The sequence below is a fragment of the Papaver somniferum genome, chromosome 1 (assembly GCF_003573695.1).
Source record: "Papaver somniferum cultivar HN1 chromosome 1, ASM357369v1, whole genome shotgun sequence".
Taxonomy (NCBI): domain Eukaryota; kingdom Viridiplantae; phylum Streptophyta; class Magnoliopsida; order Ranunculales; family Papaveraceae; genus Papaver; species Papaver somniferum.
This window is the reverse complement of record NC_039358.1, coordinates 200751303-200767557: the sequence shown is the minus strand read 5'-3', so window position 1 is coordinate 200767557 and position 16255 is coordinate 200751303. Positions and strand designations below refer to the sequence as shown.

General features: G+C 38.9%; 2 protein-coding genes and 1 non-coding gene across 3 annotated transcripts; 1 reads left to right on the top strand and 2 right to left on the bottom strand.

Annotated features, from left to right (window-relative positions):
• Positions 1 to 5096: 5096 nt before the first annotated feature.
• Positions 5097 to 5792, bottom strand: LOC113357899 (octapeptide-repeat protein T2-like). Its single transcript, XM_026601393.1, has one exon. It carries the CDS (start codon positions 5790 to 5792, stop codon positions 5097 to 5099), a length of 696 nt encoding a protein of 231 aa, XP_026457178.1.
• Positions 5793 to 14794: 9002 nt separating this feature from the next.
• Positions 14795 to 14883, bottom strand: TRNAM-CAU. The gene is given in 2 exon segments: positions 14795 to 14830; positions 14846 to 14883. It is a non-coding gene; the product is annotated as a tRNA-Met (tRNA).
• Positions 14884 to 15089: 206 nt separating this feature from the next.
• On the top strand, positions 15090 to 15955 carry LOC113312045 (17.8 kDa class I heat shock protein-like). The gene has a single exon (XM_026560818.1). It carries the CDS (start codon positions 15278 to 15280, stop codon positions 15785 to 15787), a length of 510 nt encoding a protein of 169 aa, XP_026416603.1. The 5' UTR covers positions 15090 to 15277; the 3' UTR covers positions 15788 to 15955.
• Positions 15956 to 16255: the final 300 nt, after the last annotated feature.

Genomic DNA, 16255 nt, shown 5'->3' with positions numbered 1-16255 from the left:
CAGAATTATATGGCAGTAGGTTTCACCGTTTTTAACTTCTTCACTTGCACCTAGTCTAATAACGCTTTATTGACCGTGTGTTCTCCTATAGTGCAAGAAATTGTTGGACATCCTGGATCCCTAAACTTGGGTGGAGTTCTTTTCAGAATGATGGAACTTACCTGCCAGCTAAGAAAGCACGTTTTTGCACATTGAGCTTGCGCTTTTGAGTGCACAAGTCTTTGAGGAATTTGGCATAAGCAGGGATTTTGCTTGATTGCTTCAAGAAAAGGAATGTTGATGTTGACTCTCTTGACCAGATTAACATCTCATTGTAATGGGTACTTTCTGTTGATAGATCATCTCTTGAGGAAATGGAGGGCAAACAGGGATGAGTTGGCAAAGGGACATTCACAGCAGTAGAATTGTCAGATTTTCCAACTTGCTCAGATTCTTTGGTTTCTGGGGTTGTGGAGACAACGTGGAATTTGTATCAGACTCATTAGGTTCGCCCACGTTGTTCTCGATGACTTTACCACTTCGGAGGGTGGTATGGCATGGATTTGATCAGGTGAGGTTTCAGTGCAGGATGTTTGCCTGTTTGAAATAATCCTCTTTGGATTTTGTTTGGGTTGGCTCGGAAGTTTACCCTTTTCTCTCTCACACATTTGATCCATCTTTGATCTAGATTTTCTTGACTTTGCATCAAACTCTGGAACATTTCCTCTAAGGTGGAAATCTCTTGTCGGTATTGTGTTGAGGATATGATTGTTGTGAGAGTTTTATTGTTGCTGAGGGTCTCGGGTGTTTGATAACCTGATTGTTCTGATATCCCTGATTGTTTTGATCTCTGATTGGTGAGATGGTCCTCCTTGAGTGGGTCCTTTTGACCATGAAAAGTTAGGGTGGTTTCTCCATCCTGGATTCGGTCTGAAATAATGGGTTATGCTCTGGTTTCTTGAAACATGGCATGTGCCTGTTCAAGCCTAGACTCCTGGACTGCAAGCAAATCTGGACAATTTTGGAATTGATGGTTGGGGTCGTTACAAGCAGCACAAACAGATGAAGCGACATGTTCTCTTCGGAGAGTAGTGGTGGAAGGTTTGTGAATTTTTATGTAGTCTAACTCTTCTAATCTCCTAACTATTGATGCCATGTTTGCTCTAACCCTCAAATCCGCTTCAATCCTAAAAGCCTTTGCTTCGGATGTAGTCTTTCTGGTTTCACGGATGGATTCCCACTGTTGCGTCTTTTCAGGCTACTTTCAATCAAGAATCCCAAGACGCGTCAGCAGTTTTAATCTACGATAGCCATTACACAACAGACTCAACCGTTGTTCGGGTGGACAACATTAGACCTTCATACAAAATTTGCACAAGTCTCCATTTTCAAAACCATGATGGGGACATTGGAGCAATAATTCATTGAATTCTCTCCCAGGTATCTAGCTAAGGTCTCACCTTCTAATTGCACAAGCTATTCAGACTTTGACGAATTGTCGCAGTCTTGTGTTCGGGAAAAACTTTTTAAAACTCCTTTATGAGGTATCCCATGTCATGATGGATTGAGGCTGTAAGCATAGAGCCAGGCCTTGCCTTATCTTTCAGGGAAAAGGAAAAAGCCTTAACTTCAGGGTTTCGTCGGTCATTTGAGTGAACGCAGAGTTCCACAAATTTCCTCGAATTCTCTCACGTGTGGTAAGGGTTTTCATTCTCAACACCTCTAAAAATAGGAAGCATCTGTATTGTGCTAGATTTCAGCTCATAATGGCCATTAGCCTCGGGCAGCAAAATACAAGAAGGTTGACTGGCTCTAGTTGGGTACATATAATCCTTGAGGTACGTGGTTCTCCCATTGTTTCTGGTTGATCTGGACTGTCTCCCTCAGAACTTAGAATTTCGATAGGTTCGTCTGGGTTAATTCTAACAAGTCTGTTGTCTGGTCTCTGTAGGTCACAATCATGTCCTAGTAGGTACCTTAACTAACATGTTGGTCAGACAGAGCAATCGGAAACAATTTGGCCCAAGGTTATGAAGATTTGGTTTTGATGGGTTTTGGTTTAAAGAAGGGGTTTTGTTTTTGGTTTAAAAATTTTGGGTTTTTGAAAATTTTTGAACTAAACCTAGCATAAATTATCACAACTCATAAAAGAAAATAAAAACAATAATAATAATTAAAACAAACCCATAAAAGAAAAAAGAAAATAAAAGAAAATAAAGAAAAACAAAAAGAAAAAAAAAAATTATTACAATCCCAAATAAAAAAAAGAAAAAGAAAATAAAAATTATTACAATCCCAAAATAAATAATTAAATAAATTATTACAAGCCCAAATTTGAATTTAAATGAGGCCCAAGTGGGTTAACTCATGGGTTAGGCTTACTTGTTTTTGGAGGGAAGCCCAAAAATAGGCTTTTAGTCCCCTTTTAGTTGCAAGGCCCAGTTGGGCTTTAGGATCGTCCTAGCAGCTCACGTCCAAGCCCAGCAGCAACAGGTGGAGCAGAGCCCAGCAGCAGCAGCAACGGAGCCCAGCTGAAGCAGCGAAGCCCAAGAGCAGAAGTTGCAAGCCCAGCAGAAGTTGAGGTTACTGAGCCCAGCTCAGTTGGTTCAAGCCCAGTTCAGAGGGTGTACAAGCCCAGTTGACAGCAGCAGAGGGTAGCCCAGTTGGCTTGGCAGCAGGCTTGGCAGCAGCTTGGCAGAAGCAGCAGCAACAGCAGCTTGGCAGCTTCAGTTGACAGCAGCTTGGCAGCTTCAGTTGGCAGCAAGTTGGCAGCAGCTAGGCAGCTTCAGTTGGCAGCAAGCTTGGCAGCAGCAACAGCAGCAGTAACAGCTTGGCAGAAGCAACAGCAACAGCAGCAACTTGGCAGGGCCAACAACAGCAGCAGACTCTGAAAACTTCAAAAATATGGCAGCCAGCTCCCCGGCAGCGGCGCCAAAAACTTGGTGTGAAAATGGGATGCACACAAAACACTTGCAAGTATACAAGGTCAAGATTTATAATATAGTGATGAGTAGGGGTTTGTCCACAGGGAGAGGAGCATATAAGAAGTTTTCCTAGGCTAACAATGGTGACAATGCACTATGGCAGTGAGCTAAGGGCATGTAAATGGCATGAACCAAAGATGCAAGGTAAAGCAATAAAGAAACAAGCTAGGAAAAGAAGCAGACAATAACCAAGGCTTGGAAGGTAAAGCAAGCAGAAAGAAACAGCCAAGAAAAGCAGCAAATAACCAAGGCTTGGAAGGATAAGCAAAGAAACAGCCAAGAGAAGCAGCAAATAACCAAGGCTTGGCAGCCAAGGGCAGGGTGAGTTCAGTGCACTGACTTCAGTGCACAGTAGCTACAAAGTGCAAGAAAATGAAAGGCAAGAAAAGTAACTGAAATACAAGCACACAGGACTGAAAAATAAAAGTTACAGAGAGGGAATTGGTGGGTAAGCCAAGGCTTATGATCCACCTTGTGTCCTAATCAAGTGACATGTTTCTAGGTTATGTTCATTCCTAAGCATACAACTAGAAATGGAAGAACACCAAATTGCTCACTAGTCTACCCCTAGCATTGGCTGTCTTTTGACAGTACAGCCAATCACAGGCTCTATGAGCATTGGCCTCTCTCATTTACACAATCAAAACATAGCAACAGGAAGTAACTATCCTAGCTCAATTACACTTGACAGTGCACAAGGCTTCACTGAGCCTTGGCCTGAAGTTGATTAGCTCATGCTAACCATGTAGTGGCAACATACATACACTAACACAGATGATTCATACACAACTAGCAACATATCAGATAACTCAAAACATAAGCAATTTGCAACTGTCAACTGAAAAGCACTGAAATTTGAAGTTCATAAAAATTGTAGCAAATTCTCTACTGGCTAGTCCAGAGAGGTATACAGTGTCTTTCACACACTCCCCACAACACCAATTTATACCCAATTACCCATTTAGGGTTTTCCCCAATTTTCCCCAAAGTCAGTAGAACTAGGGTTTGGTGAAATTGATTTACCTACTGTTGATGAGATACTCGCTCCATCTCGTCGACCCAATCTTCTCCTGCTTCTTCTCGTTCCTCTCGAGCTCCAATTGATGCTTTAATCATCATATATATCCCCAATTTCTCACCTAGGGTTTCAGGCAGAGAGATGAGAAATTGAGGTTGTAAATGATGATTAAAGAGATGGTACGTGATGGGTATAGGTAGAGTGATTTGGGGAGAAAATAGTGGAGTGATTTGGGGTGAGGTGGTGGTGATGGAGACGGACATGGTGGTGGTACGGGGCATGGCGGTTCTGCAGAGGGGGTGATGGAGGAGATGGTTCGATGGAGAAGGGAAGGGTGCGTTTGTTTGAGGTGTAGGTGCTCGGTCGCTAGGGTGTGAGGCGAGTGTATCGAGTGTGATGATCTGCGACGCTTAGCCGTGGGATAGGGAGATGAAAGATCAATCGGACGGTGAGGTGAAGTGAAGCTTGTAGCGACCGCTGGATTTTTTTGATACAACGAAGTTAACGGCTCTAGATGGGGTTAGGTATTGTAGTGTAAGGCGGAGATATCAAACGTTGATGAACAGCAAGGGAGCGACCGCTGGATCCAACAACCATCTAATCCGAAGGCTTGGAATTTCAGCGCTGTGGTGCTTGGCAGAGACTTCAGATTTTGATGCTCTATGAAGGAGCGACCATCGGATGCTTCTGAGAACTGATCTGACGGCTGAGAACGGAGGCGCTTTTGTGTGTAGAAAATGAGGTTGTGCGCACCATTCTTCGCGGCTTCCTTGCGTAATTTCTCCCGGCTTTTCACTACTTTTCTGCTCTTTTCGCTCCGCGACTCATCCGAACTTTATTTATTACCTAAAAATGCAAAATTAATTAATAAAAATATTTATTCTTGAAAACAATGAAAATACAGAATATGGGATAAAATGTAGAATTAATGCATAAAAGATGAGTTAAAATGCCAACAAAAAGGGATAAATATATACAATATTTGGCACTCATCAGGGAGCTTGTAATATCTCACGTGAGAATGAAGATCGTTCTGCTTCCTCAATTGCCTCTGCCAGTTTCATTTTCCTTCCTCGCCTGTTATTATTCTTCATGGTTGTTTTTAGTTCCTCGAGCTATTGCAATATGGTTTGATTTGCATTAGCTTGTTCTCTTTCTCTTTGTGCAACGGCTTCTCGTGCTCTTTGTTCAATTATACTTCTTTCTATAGCCATTATAGTTTCCCATTCCAAACTGGTCTCTCTCCTGCATCTTTGGGTCTCGCGCTCTGAACTACTTCCTCTTCTCCCATCATATCTTTCTCGTTCCTGGATTTCTCTTCTTCCCCGATCCCTTCTCCTTTCTCTTCGTTCCAATATCCTTCTTTCTAGGCCGCGTGCGTCTTCTCTTTCGCGTTCTCGTTCACGTACCTCGCGCTCGTACTCATCATGATTGTTTTGTATTTCTATTTCCTCACTATGACGTCTTCTCCTTCTCCTTGACGAACTTCTACTTGTTTGGGTTTCAGTTTCTCCAGTATGAGTTCGCGTCTGTACATTCTCATTGAGTCGGTGGTTTTCTTCCATTAAAAGGGCATTTTGTCTTGCCAAGTTCGCACGTTCTTCTGCTAACTCCGTATCTCTTGCTCTGCTCCGTTCTAATCCTTGCCTCAGCTCTCTTTCGATTCGCCTATCTTGTGCGAGGCGCTCCCTCAACTGTCGGATGGTCAAGTTGTTTTCATTGTCAGGGTTCTTACCTCTTTCTTGTGTCTCCTTCTCTTCATCCTCTATAGTGTCAAGATCGGTTGTATGCATGCTCCCTTCCCCATACATAGTTTTTCTCCATGGTTATTCTGTTGTGTTGGATCTTGGGGAATGGTATCGCTATTCTGCTGATCTATCTCTATGGTGGAGCGTAGGCTGCGGTTGCGATTCCGTTGTTCTGCTCCTCGTCTTTCTCCATCAGCTGAAGTATCAGCCTCGCCTCTAGCTCTTCTCATGTCTGCCACTCTATTGCTTCTTCGAGTTGCGATGAAACGGGATGCTCTTGACGCGATTCGTACCATTTTGTTAACCAGAGATGCTGCTGTACAAGATTTTTTCAGAAACTTGATGGGATTTTTGTTTCAGCTTGTTTTGTAGAGATAATTTGTCGTAGCTTTGTTTCCAAGGGTTTTAATGAGTCTCAAACTTCCACTTCTTCAAACTAGACGATGGTGTATTCACCGAGACTTTATGATGATAAGGATACTTCAAGTAATGTTTTCTGCCAAGAATGGTAAACTGTTCCTAGGGATAACGGTTTCCCAGCTACTCACTAGCAGGAGAGGATGATCCTCCCTGTTTCTAGTGCCAAAATGTAGTTGTAGAAAATCCCACAACTACACCCAATGAAGTGATAAGAACACAAAGTCTAAGTCATGAAGATAAACTTAAACATTAATGATATCATACACTACTTTGACACTAATATGATCTTGACAAACTCTTTCTATTGAATATATGATGTTCTTACAAGAGATTCAAGGTGAGTTTTCATACAACAATGGAGAGATACAAGATGAAAGTAGTTTACACACTTGTTTATCTCTTGGTGGTTTGCTTACTTACTCACTGAGTCCCCCCTCTTTCTCTCTTGTTTGGATCCTTATATAGGCAAATATCTGGGTGGAAGACAACTAGGTTCGCGTGCATGAGTTCTGCTAGCTGACCTCTGTCCAATATGTCTTATTCGCCAGGCTTTGGGGAGATGTCGCTGTCTATCGCATGGCTCCTTTGTGTTCTTCTTGATAGGTGTCGCGCTATATTTGTCGCATGGTTATTCCTCGTGCTTCCTTTTCGCATGATTACCCTTCGCCTAATGTTTCTCTTCTTTGTGTTGATGATTGTATTAGCTAGGGCGAGGTTGTGATTTAGCTATGCGCGATATTTCGCCCCTACAAGAAGAATCAAACATCTACGACTCTTGACATGAGATCACCAGATTATTCTCCAATGCATTTGAATATCAAGGTCACGGATGTAATCTTCATCCCCTTATCCCAAACCCCAATTTCAGATTTTCGTTCCCGCTTCATGGTACCACTAGTTGTTTTCCTGTCAAGTGTCAAACTTGATTTCGGATGACATAACAAAAATGAAAAGAGATGAAGAATCAATTTGATGTTTAATATATACTCCATTTATTTCCCTGTGTGATTAAGTTCATAAGCGTTGCTTCAAAAAGAGAAAAGTTCATAAATATCTAACGGCGTTAAACAATAAAATCAAGAGATAAATGTTAAGGACACGTGGCGCGCTATGGTTGAATAGGATAGAGGAGCAGATAATTTTGGGCACAGAGATCCGTAGCCGAAGAGACGTACTTAGAGCAAGTCTTATGGTGAAAGAGTTCCATTTTCCATCTTCCACGCCACCTCAGCATTTGGAACCGTGGATGGAAGTGCAAGTGTAGTGGTGGAATAGTGAAAACGCTATTCTTAATAGCGCTAAAAAAAACGCTATTAAGAATAGCGTTTTTTTCAGCCGTTATATTTCAACAACTCATCCTAAATCTACGGACAAAAAAAAAAACGCTATTCTTATTGGCGTTCAGATGGATTCCACGAACCCTTTCACGAAACGGTGGAACCTTGCTTGGATTTTCTGTGAAAAACTCTAATTTGGAAACCATTAGACTTGACATTTCATGATTTTTCCATATTTGGAATATGTTGGATTCCATCATAAGACTTGCTCTTAACATCATCGTCCTACTTAAAGATTGGGTCACTAAGTTTCGGTGTTACATAAAAATGGAGGACCAGTGAACGAGTAAAATGAAGGAATTATTTTGGTTATGTTAGGAAGCAGAAGAGATGTGAATTTTATCTCGTGTTTCTCATGTGCATCGGGGAGAGTTCTCAATCGTGCGTTTGGGCCGTCTGATGAAAGGACATTTTGGGGTTTTAAAAAGTTAATATTTTTATAATTACACATGCTCGCTTAACTGGGCAGTTACGCGACATCTAAGTTTAAGGAGGTTTCCCTTATTATGAATTTAAAAAGGATAATGCAAACTAGCTATTTATTTTGAGGGGAAACATAAAATCCCCCAAAAAAAAAAAGTTCGAGTTTGGGTTCTTTAGCTTTTACTTCCCACTGAAATTCACTATCACAATTTTCTTTTTCTGGTGGAAGTGGAAAATGTATCGATCGTTGAATTATGAGTAACTGCCATCATCATCAATCGAGATTCTTCATCATCATCATCATCATCATCAGCAGCAGCTAAGTATTTTCTCTTTAGAACAACAGAAAATCAAAATGTTCTTAATAAGGCTAGGGTTAGGGGTTACTTCCATTTTCTACTGCTACTCCCAGTGAAGGTTCTTCTTCTTCTTCTGATTATGATTCTGCGTTTGTAGTTGGTTATATGATAATTAAATTCATGTGGAGTGCCTGAAAATGAAGCTATTACTGCTTCTAAGAAACTCAATTTCAAAACCACATTGAATCCTTAATTCAGTATACTATCTCTACTTAAAACTTATGGATTTGCTCAACCCCACATTTCTAAAATCATTTTTAAGCGCCCAATTCTCCTCTCATCTAACCCTCATAAAACCATAAAAACCTAACACCATATTTTTTTTTTTAATTCAGAAGGGATTTATGGAGTTGATCTTGCCAACTTCATCTCAAATGACCATACGATCCTGAGGCAGATTTTAAAGAAAGCAATTGTCCATTGTTCAGTCTGACCAAAATGTCATTACAATGTACAGATTAATGTAGAGCTTTTGAGAAATGAAGGTGCCCCTGAAACTTATATTTCTAACAGCCAAGAGCATTTACAGAAAGTGCCAATAAATTTAAAGAGATTGTAGAAAAGGTTAAAGAAATGGGGTTTAGTCATTTGCAACCAGATTTCTTAAAGCTATACATGGATCAGCATCAATGAGTGAAGTCAATTGGGAAAGAAAACGGAGGCTTACAAGAGATGGGGATGGTCTAAAGATTTTACATTCTGTTGGAAAACGATTAATAAAAAAATAATTTTTTAAAGTTTTAATAAAAAATTATAATTTATTATTTTATTTTGTGAATGAAACTTTTTAGTCCCATATCGTGGAGTTTCCAATTTTTAGTAGTTTTAAGAAACTATATAAAGCTTTTAGTCCCACATCGGGGAGTTTTTCTTCTTAAGTTGTATTTGTCAATTATATAAAGAAATTCACTACTTTTGTAAAATCTATGGGAAAGGGGTTGCTCTATATTTTAGAGGGACCCCTAAGGGAAAATATTTTATAGCGGTTTTTAAGCATTCGCGATTTTCCTTAACGGTTTTTTCGGAGTTGCCAAGCTCAAGTTGAGCATCTACTACATATGCTAGTAGTAGGTGTATTAGGGTGTTTTATCCTAGAGATATCCGTCCTGTGAGGGCTATAGCATCACTCTTGAGTGTAGCCGGGCGCTAATGTCTTAAGGACAGCGTGTTGAACACGTGACTCACTCTATTTTCCAAAGTTTTGCCTTGTTGCTGTTGCGGAGATACGGGGAGCTTGTTCGTTTCGTCAAAGCAATCACTTCCATTATAAAGGAGCTAAGTATCAATAACTTTTGATTATTTGATTTTTCTTTGTTTTTGATTATTGCACCCAACAATCTTAAGACAGTAGTATTTGTAATAATCGAAAACGATTGATTGGTTTGTGAATCATGGATGTTAATTGTGGAGTGAAAAACAAAAACGAATTTCTGGTCAGCTGTAGAGTTTCAATTTTATCTTTTAATATAGAAGGAATTTCGATGAACCCTTTTGACACAACGTAGTAGACATCCTGATAGTTACCCGCGTAAAATTTCAGAATTTTTGGAGTTGTACAAGTATTTGTTTGATATTTTACAAAACAGAAAAACGTTTCTGAAAAATTCTGACGAGCAGAAAATTGTTGTTAACTAAATTAATTTTTGTGGGGGTAACCATGAGTTTTTTGAAACGCTGATTCAAACGAAGTTTGTATATATAGATGTTATCTTCAAAACTCATATTTTACTTTCTGATTTGGAATTGTGATTTGTTAATAAAGGTGTCATCTCCGAGGGACATGGCTAATAGCTGCATGTGGTTGGAAACAAATCTTCCAAAGATGGCAAAGGTGAGAACATCGAACGCAACTATAAGCATGGTCTTCATGATAAAGGTATATTTCGTAAACCTGAATCCAGAATTACTTTAGTTAAGGGTGAGTGTTATGTTTGTAAAATTCCTGTCCACGCGGCAGTAAATTGTAGACAACATAAAAACCTTAATAAGTAGAAAGTTAATGCTGATTTAGTTGAAACAAACTAGAACGAGTTTGGTGGCGTGATGTCGGAAGTTATTTTAATAACCAATGTGAGAGACCAGTAGGTGGACTCTGGAGCCACCAAGAATGTTTGTTGAAACAGAGACCTGTTCACCTCCTATCATAGGATAGGGGATGTCGAGAAACTCTTATTGAGTAACTCATATGCAATAGAGGTTGCATAAAAGGAAAAGGTCGAGCAGAAGCTCATATCTGTAATATTCTCACATTGAATGAAGTTTTCATGTTCCGAGCATATTCTAAAATCTTGTATCTTGTTCTGTGTAGATGGAAAATATTTAAGATCTTAATTGAATCTGGAAAACTTGTTGTAACTAGGCAGTGATTTTTTAAGCAAGAGTTATAGGACTTGGGTCTATATAAGCTTAACGGAAAAACTGATGATGTGAACGTAATTGATTCTTGTGATATCTTTGTGTGATTGATTGTTTTACGTGGTAGACTTGGAACCGTAAACTTATAAGTCAATGCTTAACTGGCTAGCATAGGCTTCGTACCCAAATTTAGTTTGGATTTTGAACACAAAAGTGAAATCTGTGAAGAATCAAAATATGCTATAAAATCTTTTAGCACAAATGTTCAGAGTAATTATGAGCCTTTAAAATTAATTCAGTTAGGCCTAGTTGACATGAGTTCAACCCAAAATCACTGTGGTAAAAGATGGTTATAACTTCCGTAGATGATTGTACGAGGTACTATATTGTATACTTGCTTAGGATAAGGATGACGCCTTAGAAGCCTTAAGATGTATAAACTTGAAGTTGGAAACCAATTAGAAGCCTTGCACATAACAACCGTATCCTTAAGGAGATGATAATTTCCATGTTGATTAGTTCAGGATATTCCTGCGGCCTTGTGGGGGGAGGCAGTCTCTTAACTAGTATATCCTGAATAAAGTACCCTTTTAAGAATCAGATGAAACTCCATATGGTTTATGGAACGGTAGATGACCTTCTTATGAATGTGTCAAAGTGTGGGGGCGTTTGACTAAGATTGTAATTCCTCTTCCTAAAAGAACTAGATTGAAACCAAAAATGTTGATTGTGTTTTCGTATAGGGTATATTGAGTATACTTCTACAAATAGATTTTTGGTTGTGTGTTCTGATTTTTTCTGACATTGGTGTGAATATTATTACGGAATCTAGGGATGCTGAGTTCTTTGAACATGTTTATTCTAAACCTGTACCTCATTAGAGATGTGTTGTTGATCCCCTAGATTTATTTTCAAATAGTCAGAACTTATTTTAAAGGAAGATGAAGTTGATGTTGAGCTAATAGAAGTAAAAAATAATTAGACTTGAGACTTCTTATGAAACCGACTTCATAACATGCCTAGCTTAGTCCGAGCCACAGACTTGTAAAGAATCCTTGATATCTACTGAAACCCCATTCTGTAAGAAGCTCATTTAGTGAAATGGACTCAGTCCGTTGGAACCAGACTTGGGAGCTTGCTAGTTTACCTCCAGGTTGTAAGACCATGGGATGTAAATGCGTCTTTAAGAGGAAACGATAGGTGATGAATGAAACTGTGGAAAAAATATTAGCTAAGTTGGTAGCTAAAGGCTATAAACTAAAAGAAGGTGTAGATTTCCTTGATTCTAATTCAATTGTGACGGAAATTACTTCCGTTGAGATACTAATTGTTATTGCTGCCATAAAGAACGTAGAGATACATCAGATGGATGTTAAGACAGCTTTTTCTAAAACCGTGAATTAGGTAAAGAAATTTACATAGATCAACCTGAAGACTTTGTAGTGAAAGGTTGTGAATACAAAGTTTGTAATTTGAAAAATCTTTGTATGGTTTTCAAATAAGCACGTAAACAGTGACATGGAAAATTTAATCATGTGATAATGGATAGTGGATTTAAATTAATGAATCTGACAAGTATGTTACAAGTAACTTGTTAAGGATGTCTGTGTAATTGTATGCTTGTATGTTGATGATATGCTTGATACAAACATAGATGTGATCAATTCCACTAAAAACATGCACTGAATGAGAACATTGACTTGAAAGACTTGGGCCCTTTTGATGTAATCTTAGGGATGAGGATTAGAAGATAATCAAACATTTATAAGTCTTAGTCGTTCTCATTATGTTGAGTTGTGCTTAAGAGATACAATCAGTCTGATTGTAAACCTGCTTGTACTTCGTACGATTATTCTTGTAGTCTCAAGAAAAATAAGGGTAGTGGAGTATCTTAACTTGAATACTCAAAAGTTATAGGATGTCTGATGAATTTAATGAACTGTAAGAGTCCAGACATTGCCTATATTGAGTAAGTTAAGTGGATATAATTGTAGTCCAGAGCAAGAGAATTCAGATGCACTGAGTAGAGTATTATGGTACCTAAAATACTCTTTTGATTTATGAAAGGTATCTTGTTGTCCTTGGGACTTTATGATGCAAACTGGATAGTTGACTCAGAGGAGTCTAAGTCTACGAGTGGATATGGTTTCACTCTAACATGTGGGTTTGTTGTTGGAAGATTTCCAAACAAACATATCGCTCAATTCATTATGGAATCTGAGAGTATTGCGTTAGATAAAGCATGAGAGGGGGCCGAGTGCCTAAGATGATTTTTAGAAGACATTCCTCTTTGGCATAGGCCTGTGCCAGCTATATCTATACATTGTGTTAGCCAAGCTATAATAGTTAAAGCTAAGAAATAACTAATCTCAATCGGCGTTATTTCCATTGATTGGATAAAGTCCAAGGAGAATATCGCGCAATCTTTGACGAAAGGTTTGTACAAAGAGATAGTTAAAAATGCATCGAGGGGGTTGGGGCTTAAGCTCATATATTAAACTTGCCATGAAGGATACTCAACCTTGCTGACTGGAGATCCCATGATCAAGGTTTCGAATGAGACAACTAATTTGTGGTGGGTAAAGGTAAACACTATTAGAGATTTTCATTCTCTGTCCCTTCCCTATGGTGTAGACGTGATAGTGTGACTGCATGTGGAGGATGACTTTTTAATAAGTCTTAATGAGTTCTATAGTTTCAATTTGAGATTGAAGTGGGGTGTAGCAGTAACACTCTTTATGGAAACTCACCTATCTGAATGAGGAAGTGGGTCGCTTCCTTAAGAATCTGATCTATTAGCAAGCTGATTGTATAATGTTAAAAAATTTCGATTCCCTCACTCACTCTTTCCTTCACGAGTCAGGGAGGAACCAATCTTATTTCTATAATTTGATGAACACTTGGTGATCCAGACATCTCCCGACTTGGAAAGAATTTAGATATTAAGAAAATTATTTGGGCAATCCTTCTTCGCAAATTCATGTTTTGTTTACTTAATCAGGGCTAAATTAACAAATCAAGTCGTTGTAGTATAGTGGTAAGTATTCGTTTTTGTGTACATTTTTATTTTTGCTTCCGGTTATGTTATGATCCCAAGGTTTTCTGCTACCAGGATTGTAGTTTGTAAGAAGGGCCTGATTAAGGAGATGATTTCTAGAAATTCACTTTAAAATGGTAGATGAGTCTTTTCTGGAAGTTTGAGAAAATATAGAAGTTCCTCAACTAATGGAGGTATTCCAAGGTCATGTTGAATTGCTTCACAACTGAAGGATTTGTTAAGATTATTACAATCTAGTTACTAGATTTAAGGAAAAGATGATTCTGGAGTTTCTCTTCTAACTGCTAATCTGACGGTTAAAGGACTGGTTGTTGTTGTACTGTAGTGTTGTTAGTGATTACTTGCAGCTTGTTGGTGACGAAAATACATGGAGTTCCAATTGTGATTCCACCAAGCAATGGTAGCCGCTATTTTAGGATTGCATCATGGTGTTTTTGGTAATCAAAAGCAAAAGATGAAAAATAATTGAAGTTTTCAAAGTCTATTTGCAGTTAAAGTGTGTACCAGAAATAAAGAATTGGATTTGCATGCACAGTAAATGTACACCTCGAAAGAAAGATCATCAGTTTACTTTTGTAACCTCTTAGCAGGGCATGGCAGCAACCAGCAAGAGTGAGTGTTGCTCCCTCTTCAAGCACTTGTTTGAGCAGTAGTGTTAAGCACACCTTGAACTGTTTTCAACAGCTTCTCCTCAGTACTGGAATGCAGATAGCGAGACACCCTGTCTTTATAGATACATCATCATCATGCTTCTCTAGGATATATAGCTGGTAAAACTTTTGACTGCAAGTAACTGTTACAAACATCTGCATATTTTTCGTAAAGCTGTTTGACAATAATTACCGAGAGGCTCTCTCTGAGTGCACATAGAGTAAATTTTTTGGTATATCTCGGATCTAAACTCCATATCGACCGGTAGTGCAGGGAGACCTTCAAGAATATCAATCAGGTTTGTAATCTCCATCTCAATGACAAACCAACATATCGAAAACTGAATTTCCCTCTGGATGTTCAGGTCCATAGACTCCAAACCCTATAATTAACTCGACAAATAAGAAAAAAAAAGAAGAAGCTAATGACAGAAAAAGAAAGAAAAATACAATTAAAAAATGTTGGGGCGAGAGAGGCTCGAACTCTCGACCTCAGGATCACTCAGTATATAGCTATGAGACCTACGCGCTAGCCAACTGCGCCACCGCCCCAAGTTGACAGTTTCCATAAGAAAACAGTACAATTGGGGACACCTGGTCATATATAGAGCTGGGCTGGGCTTTATTAGGTGTCCAATCAAGGTTAGATGATGATCCGTCAATTTCCAGAAGCTTGTAGAAACCAGTAGAAGAAACTACAAGTAAATTCTTTAGGTGCTTCTCGAAAATTCAAGATTCGGCCAGAATTTATGTATTCTAAGCAAAACCTCTTTATAAATTCCACCCAGCAATGACATTCTGCTCATCAATCAAAACCAATCACAAGCAAAGCAAGCTTTAAGTTTTACTCACTGCCAAGCAATTTGTCAATTCTGTTTGCAAATCCAATTTTTGAATAAACCCCTTTTCTCATCAGTTCTCAATTTTCTCTGCTAGAAAACCAAAAATGTCGATCATCCCAAGTTTCTTTAGCAACCAAAGGAGCAATGTTTTTGATCCATTTTCTCTTGATATCTGGGATCCTTTCCAAGGCTTTCCTTTCTCTACCGGAGCTCTAACCGGACAGCAAGCTGGTGGTGTTTCTGATGCTGCAAGAGAGACATCGCAATTAGCAAACACAAGGATCGATTGGAAAGAAACCCCAGAAGCTCATGTCTTCAGAGCTGATCTTCCCGGTGTTAAAAAGGAAGAAGTCAAAGTTGAAGTAGAAGAAGGGAGAGTGCTGCAGATAAGTGGAGAAAGGAGTAGAGAAAGTGAAGAGAAGAACGATAAGTGGCATAGAGTTGAACGTAGCAGCGGAAAGTTTTTGAGGAGGTTCAGATTGCCCGAGAATGCCAAAATGGAGGAAGTGAAAGCTACTATGGAGAATGGAGTTCTTACTGTCTGTGTTCCTAAAGTTGAGCAGAAGAAGCCTGAAGTAAAGTCTATTGAGATTTCCGGTACTTCGGCTGCCTGAAGAAGCTTATCACGATCAGAAATGTATGAAATGCCTATGTTGCCTTTGTTAGTATTATGTTACTACTGTCTGTTACTAGTATGAGTTACATTGTGAGTTGTGTAAAAGTGGCCAAGCGCATGCTATGTACTAGATGTATTGTTGTTAATAAAATGAAGGTTTGGTTCACTTCGTCTGTGCCATCATTTAACCATAGACCTGAATTGAGACATTAAAGACTAAATATTCAGTAGTTGAAGTTGGATTTAGTGCTAATATCATGAATATGCAATATAAATCCCAAGTTTCCGGGATGCTCAAATTTTTAAACCCCGTTTTGAAATCAGGTAGAAAATTTTATAATTTGCCCACCTCATAATTTTAACTAGTTCTCGTAACAAGAATCATTACCATGCTTCTCTTGGATAGCTGCTAAACTTTCGATTGCAAGTAATTGTTATAAACATCTCCAAATCTTTCGTGAAGCTA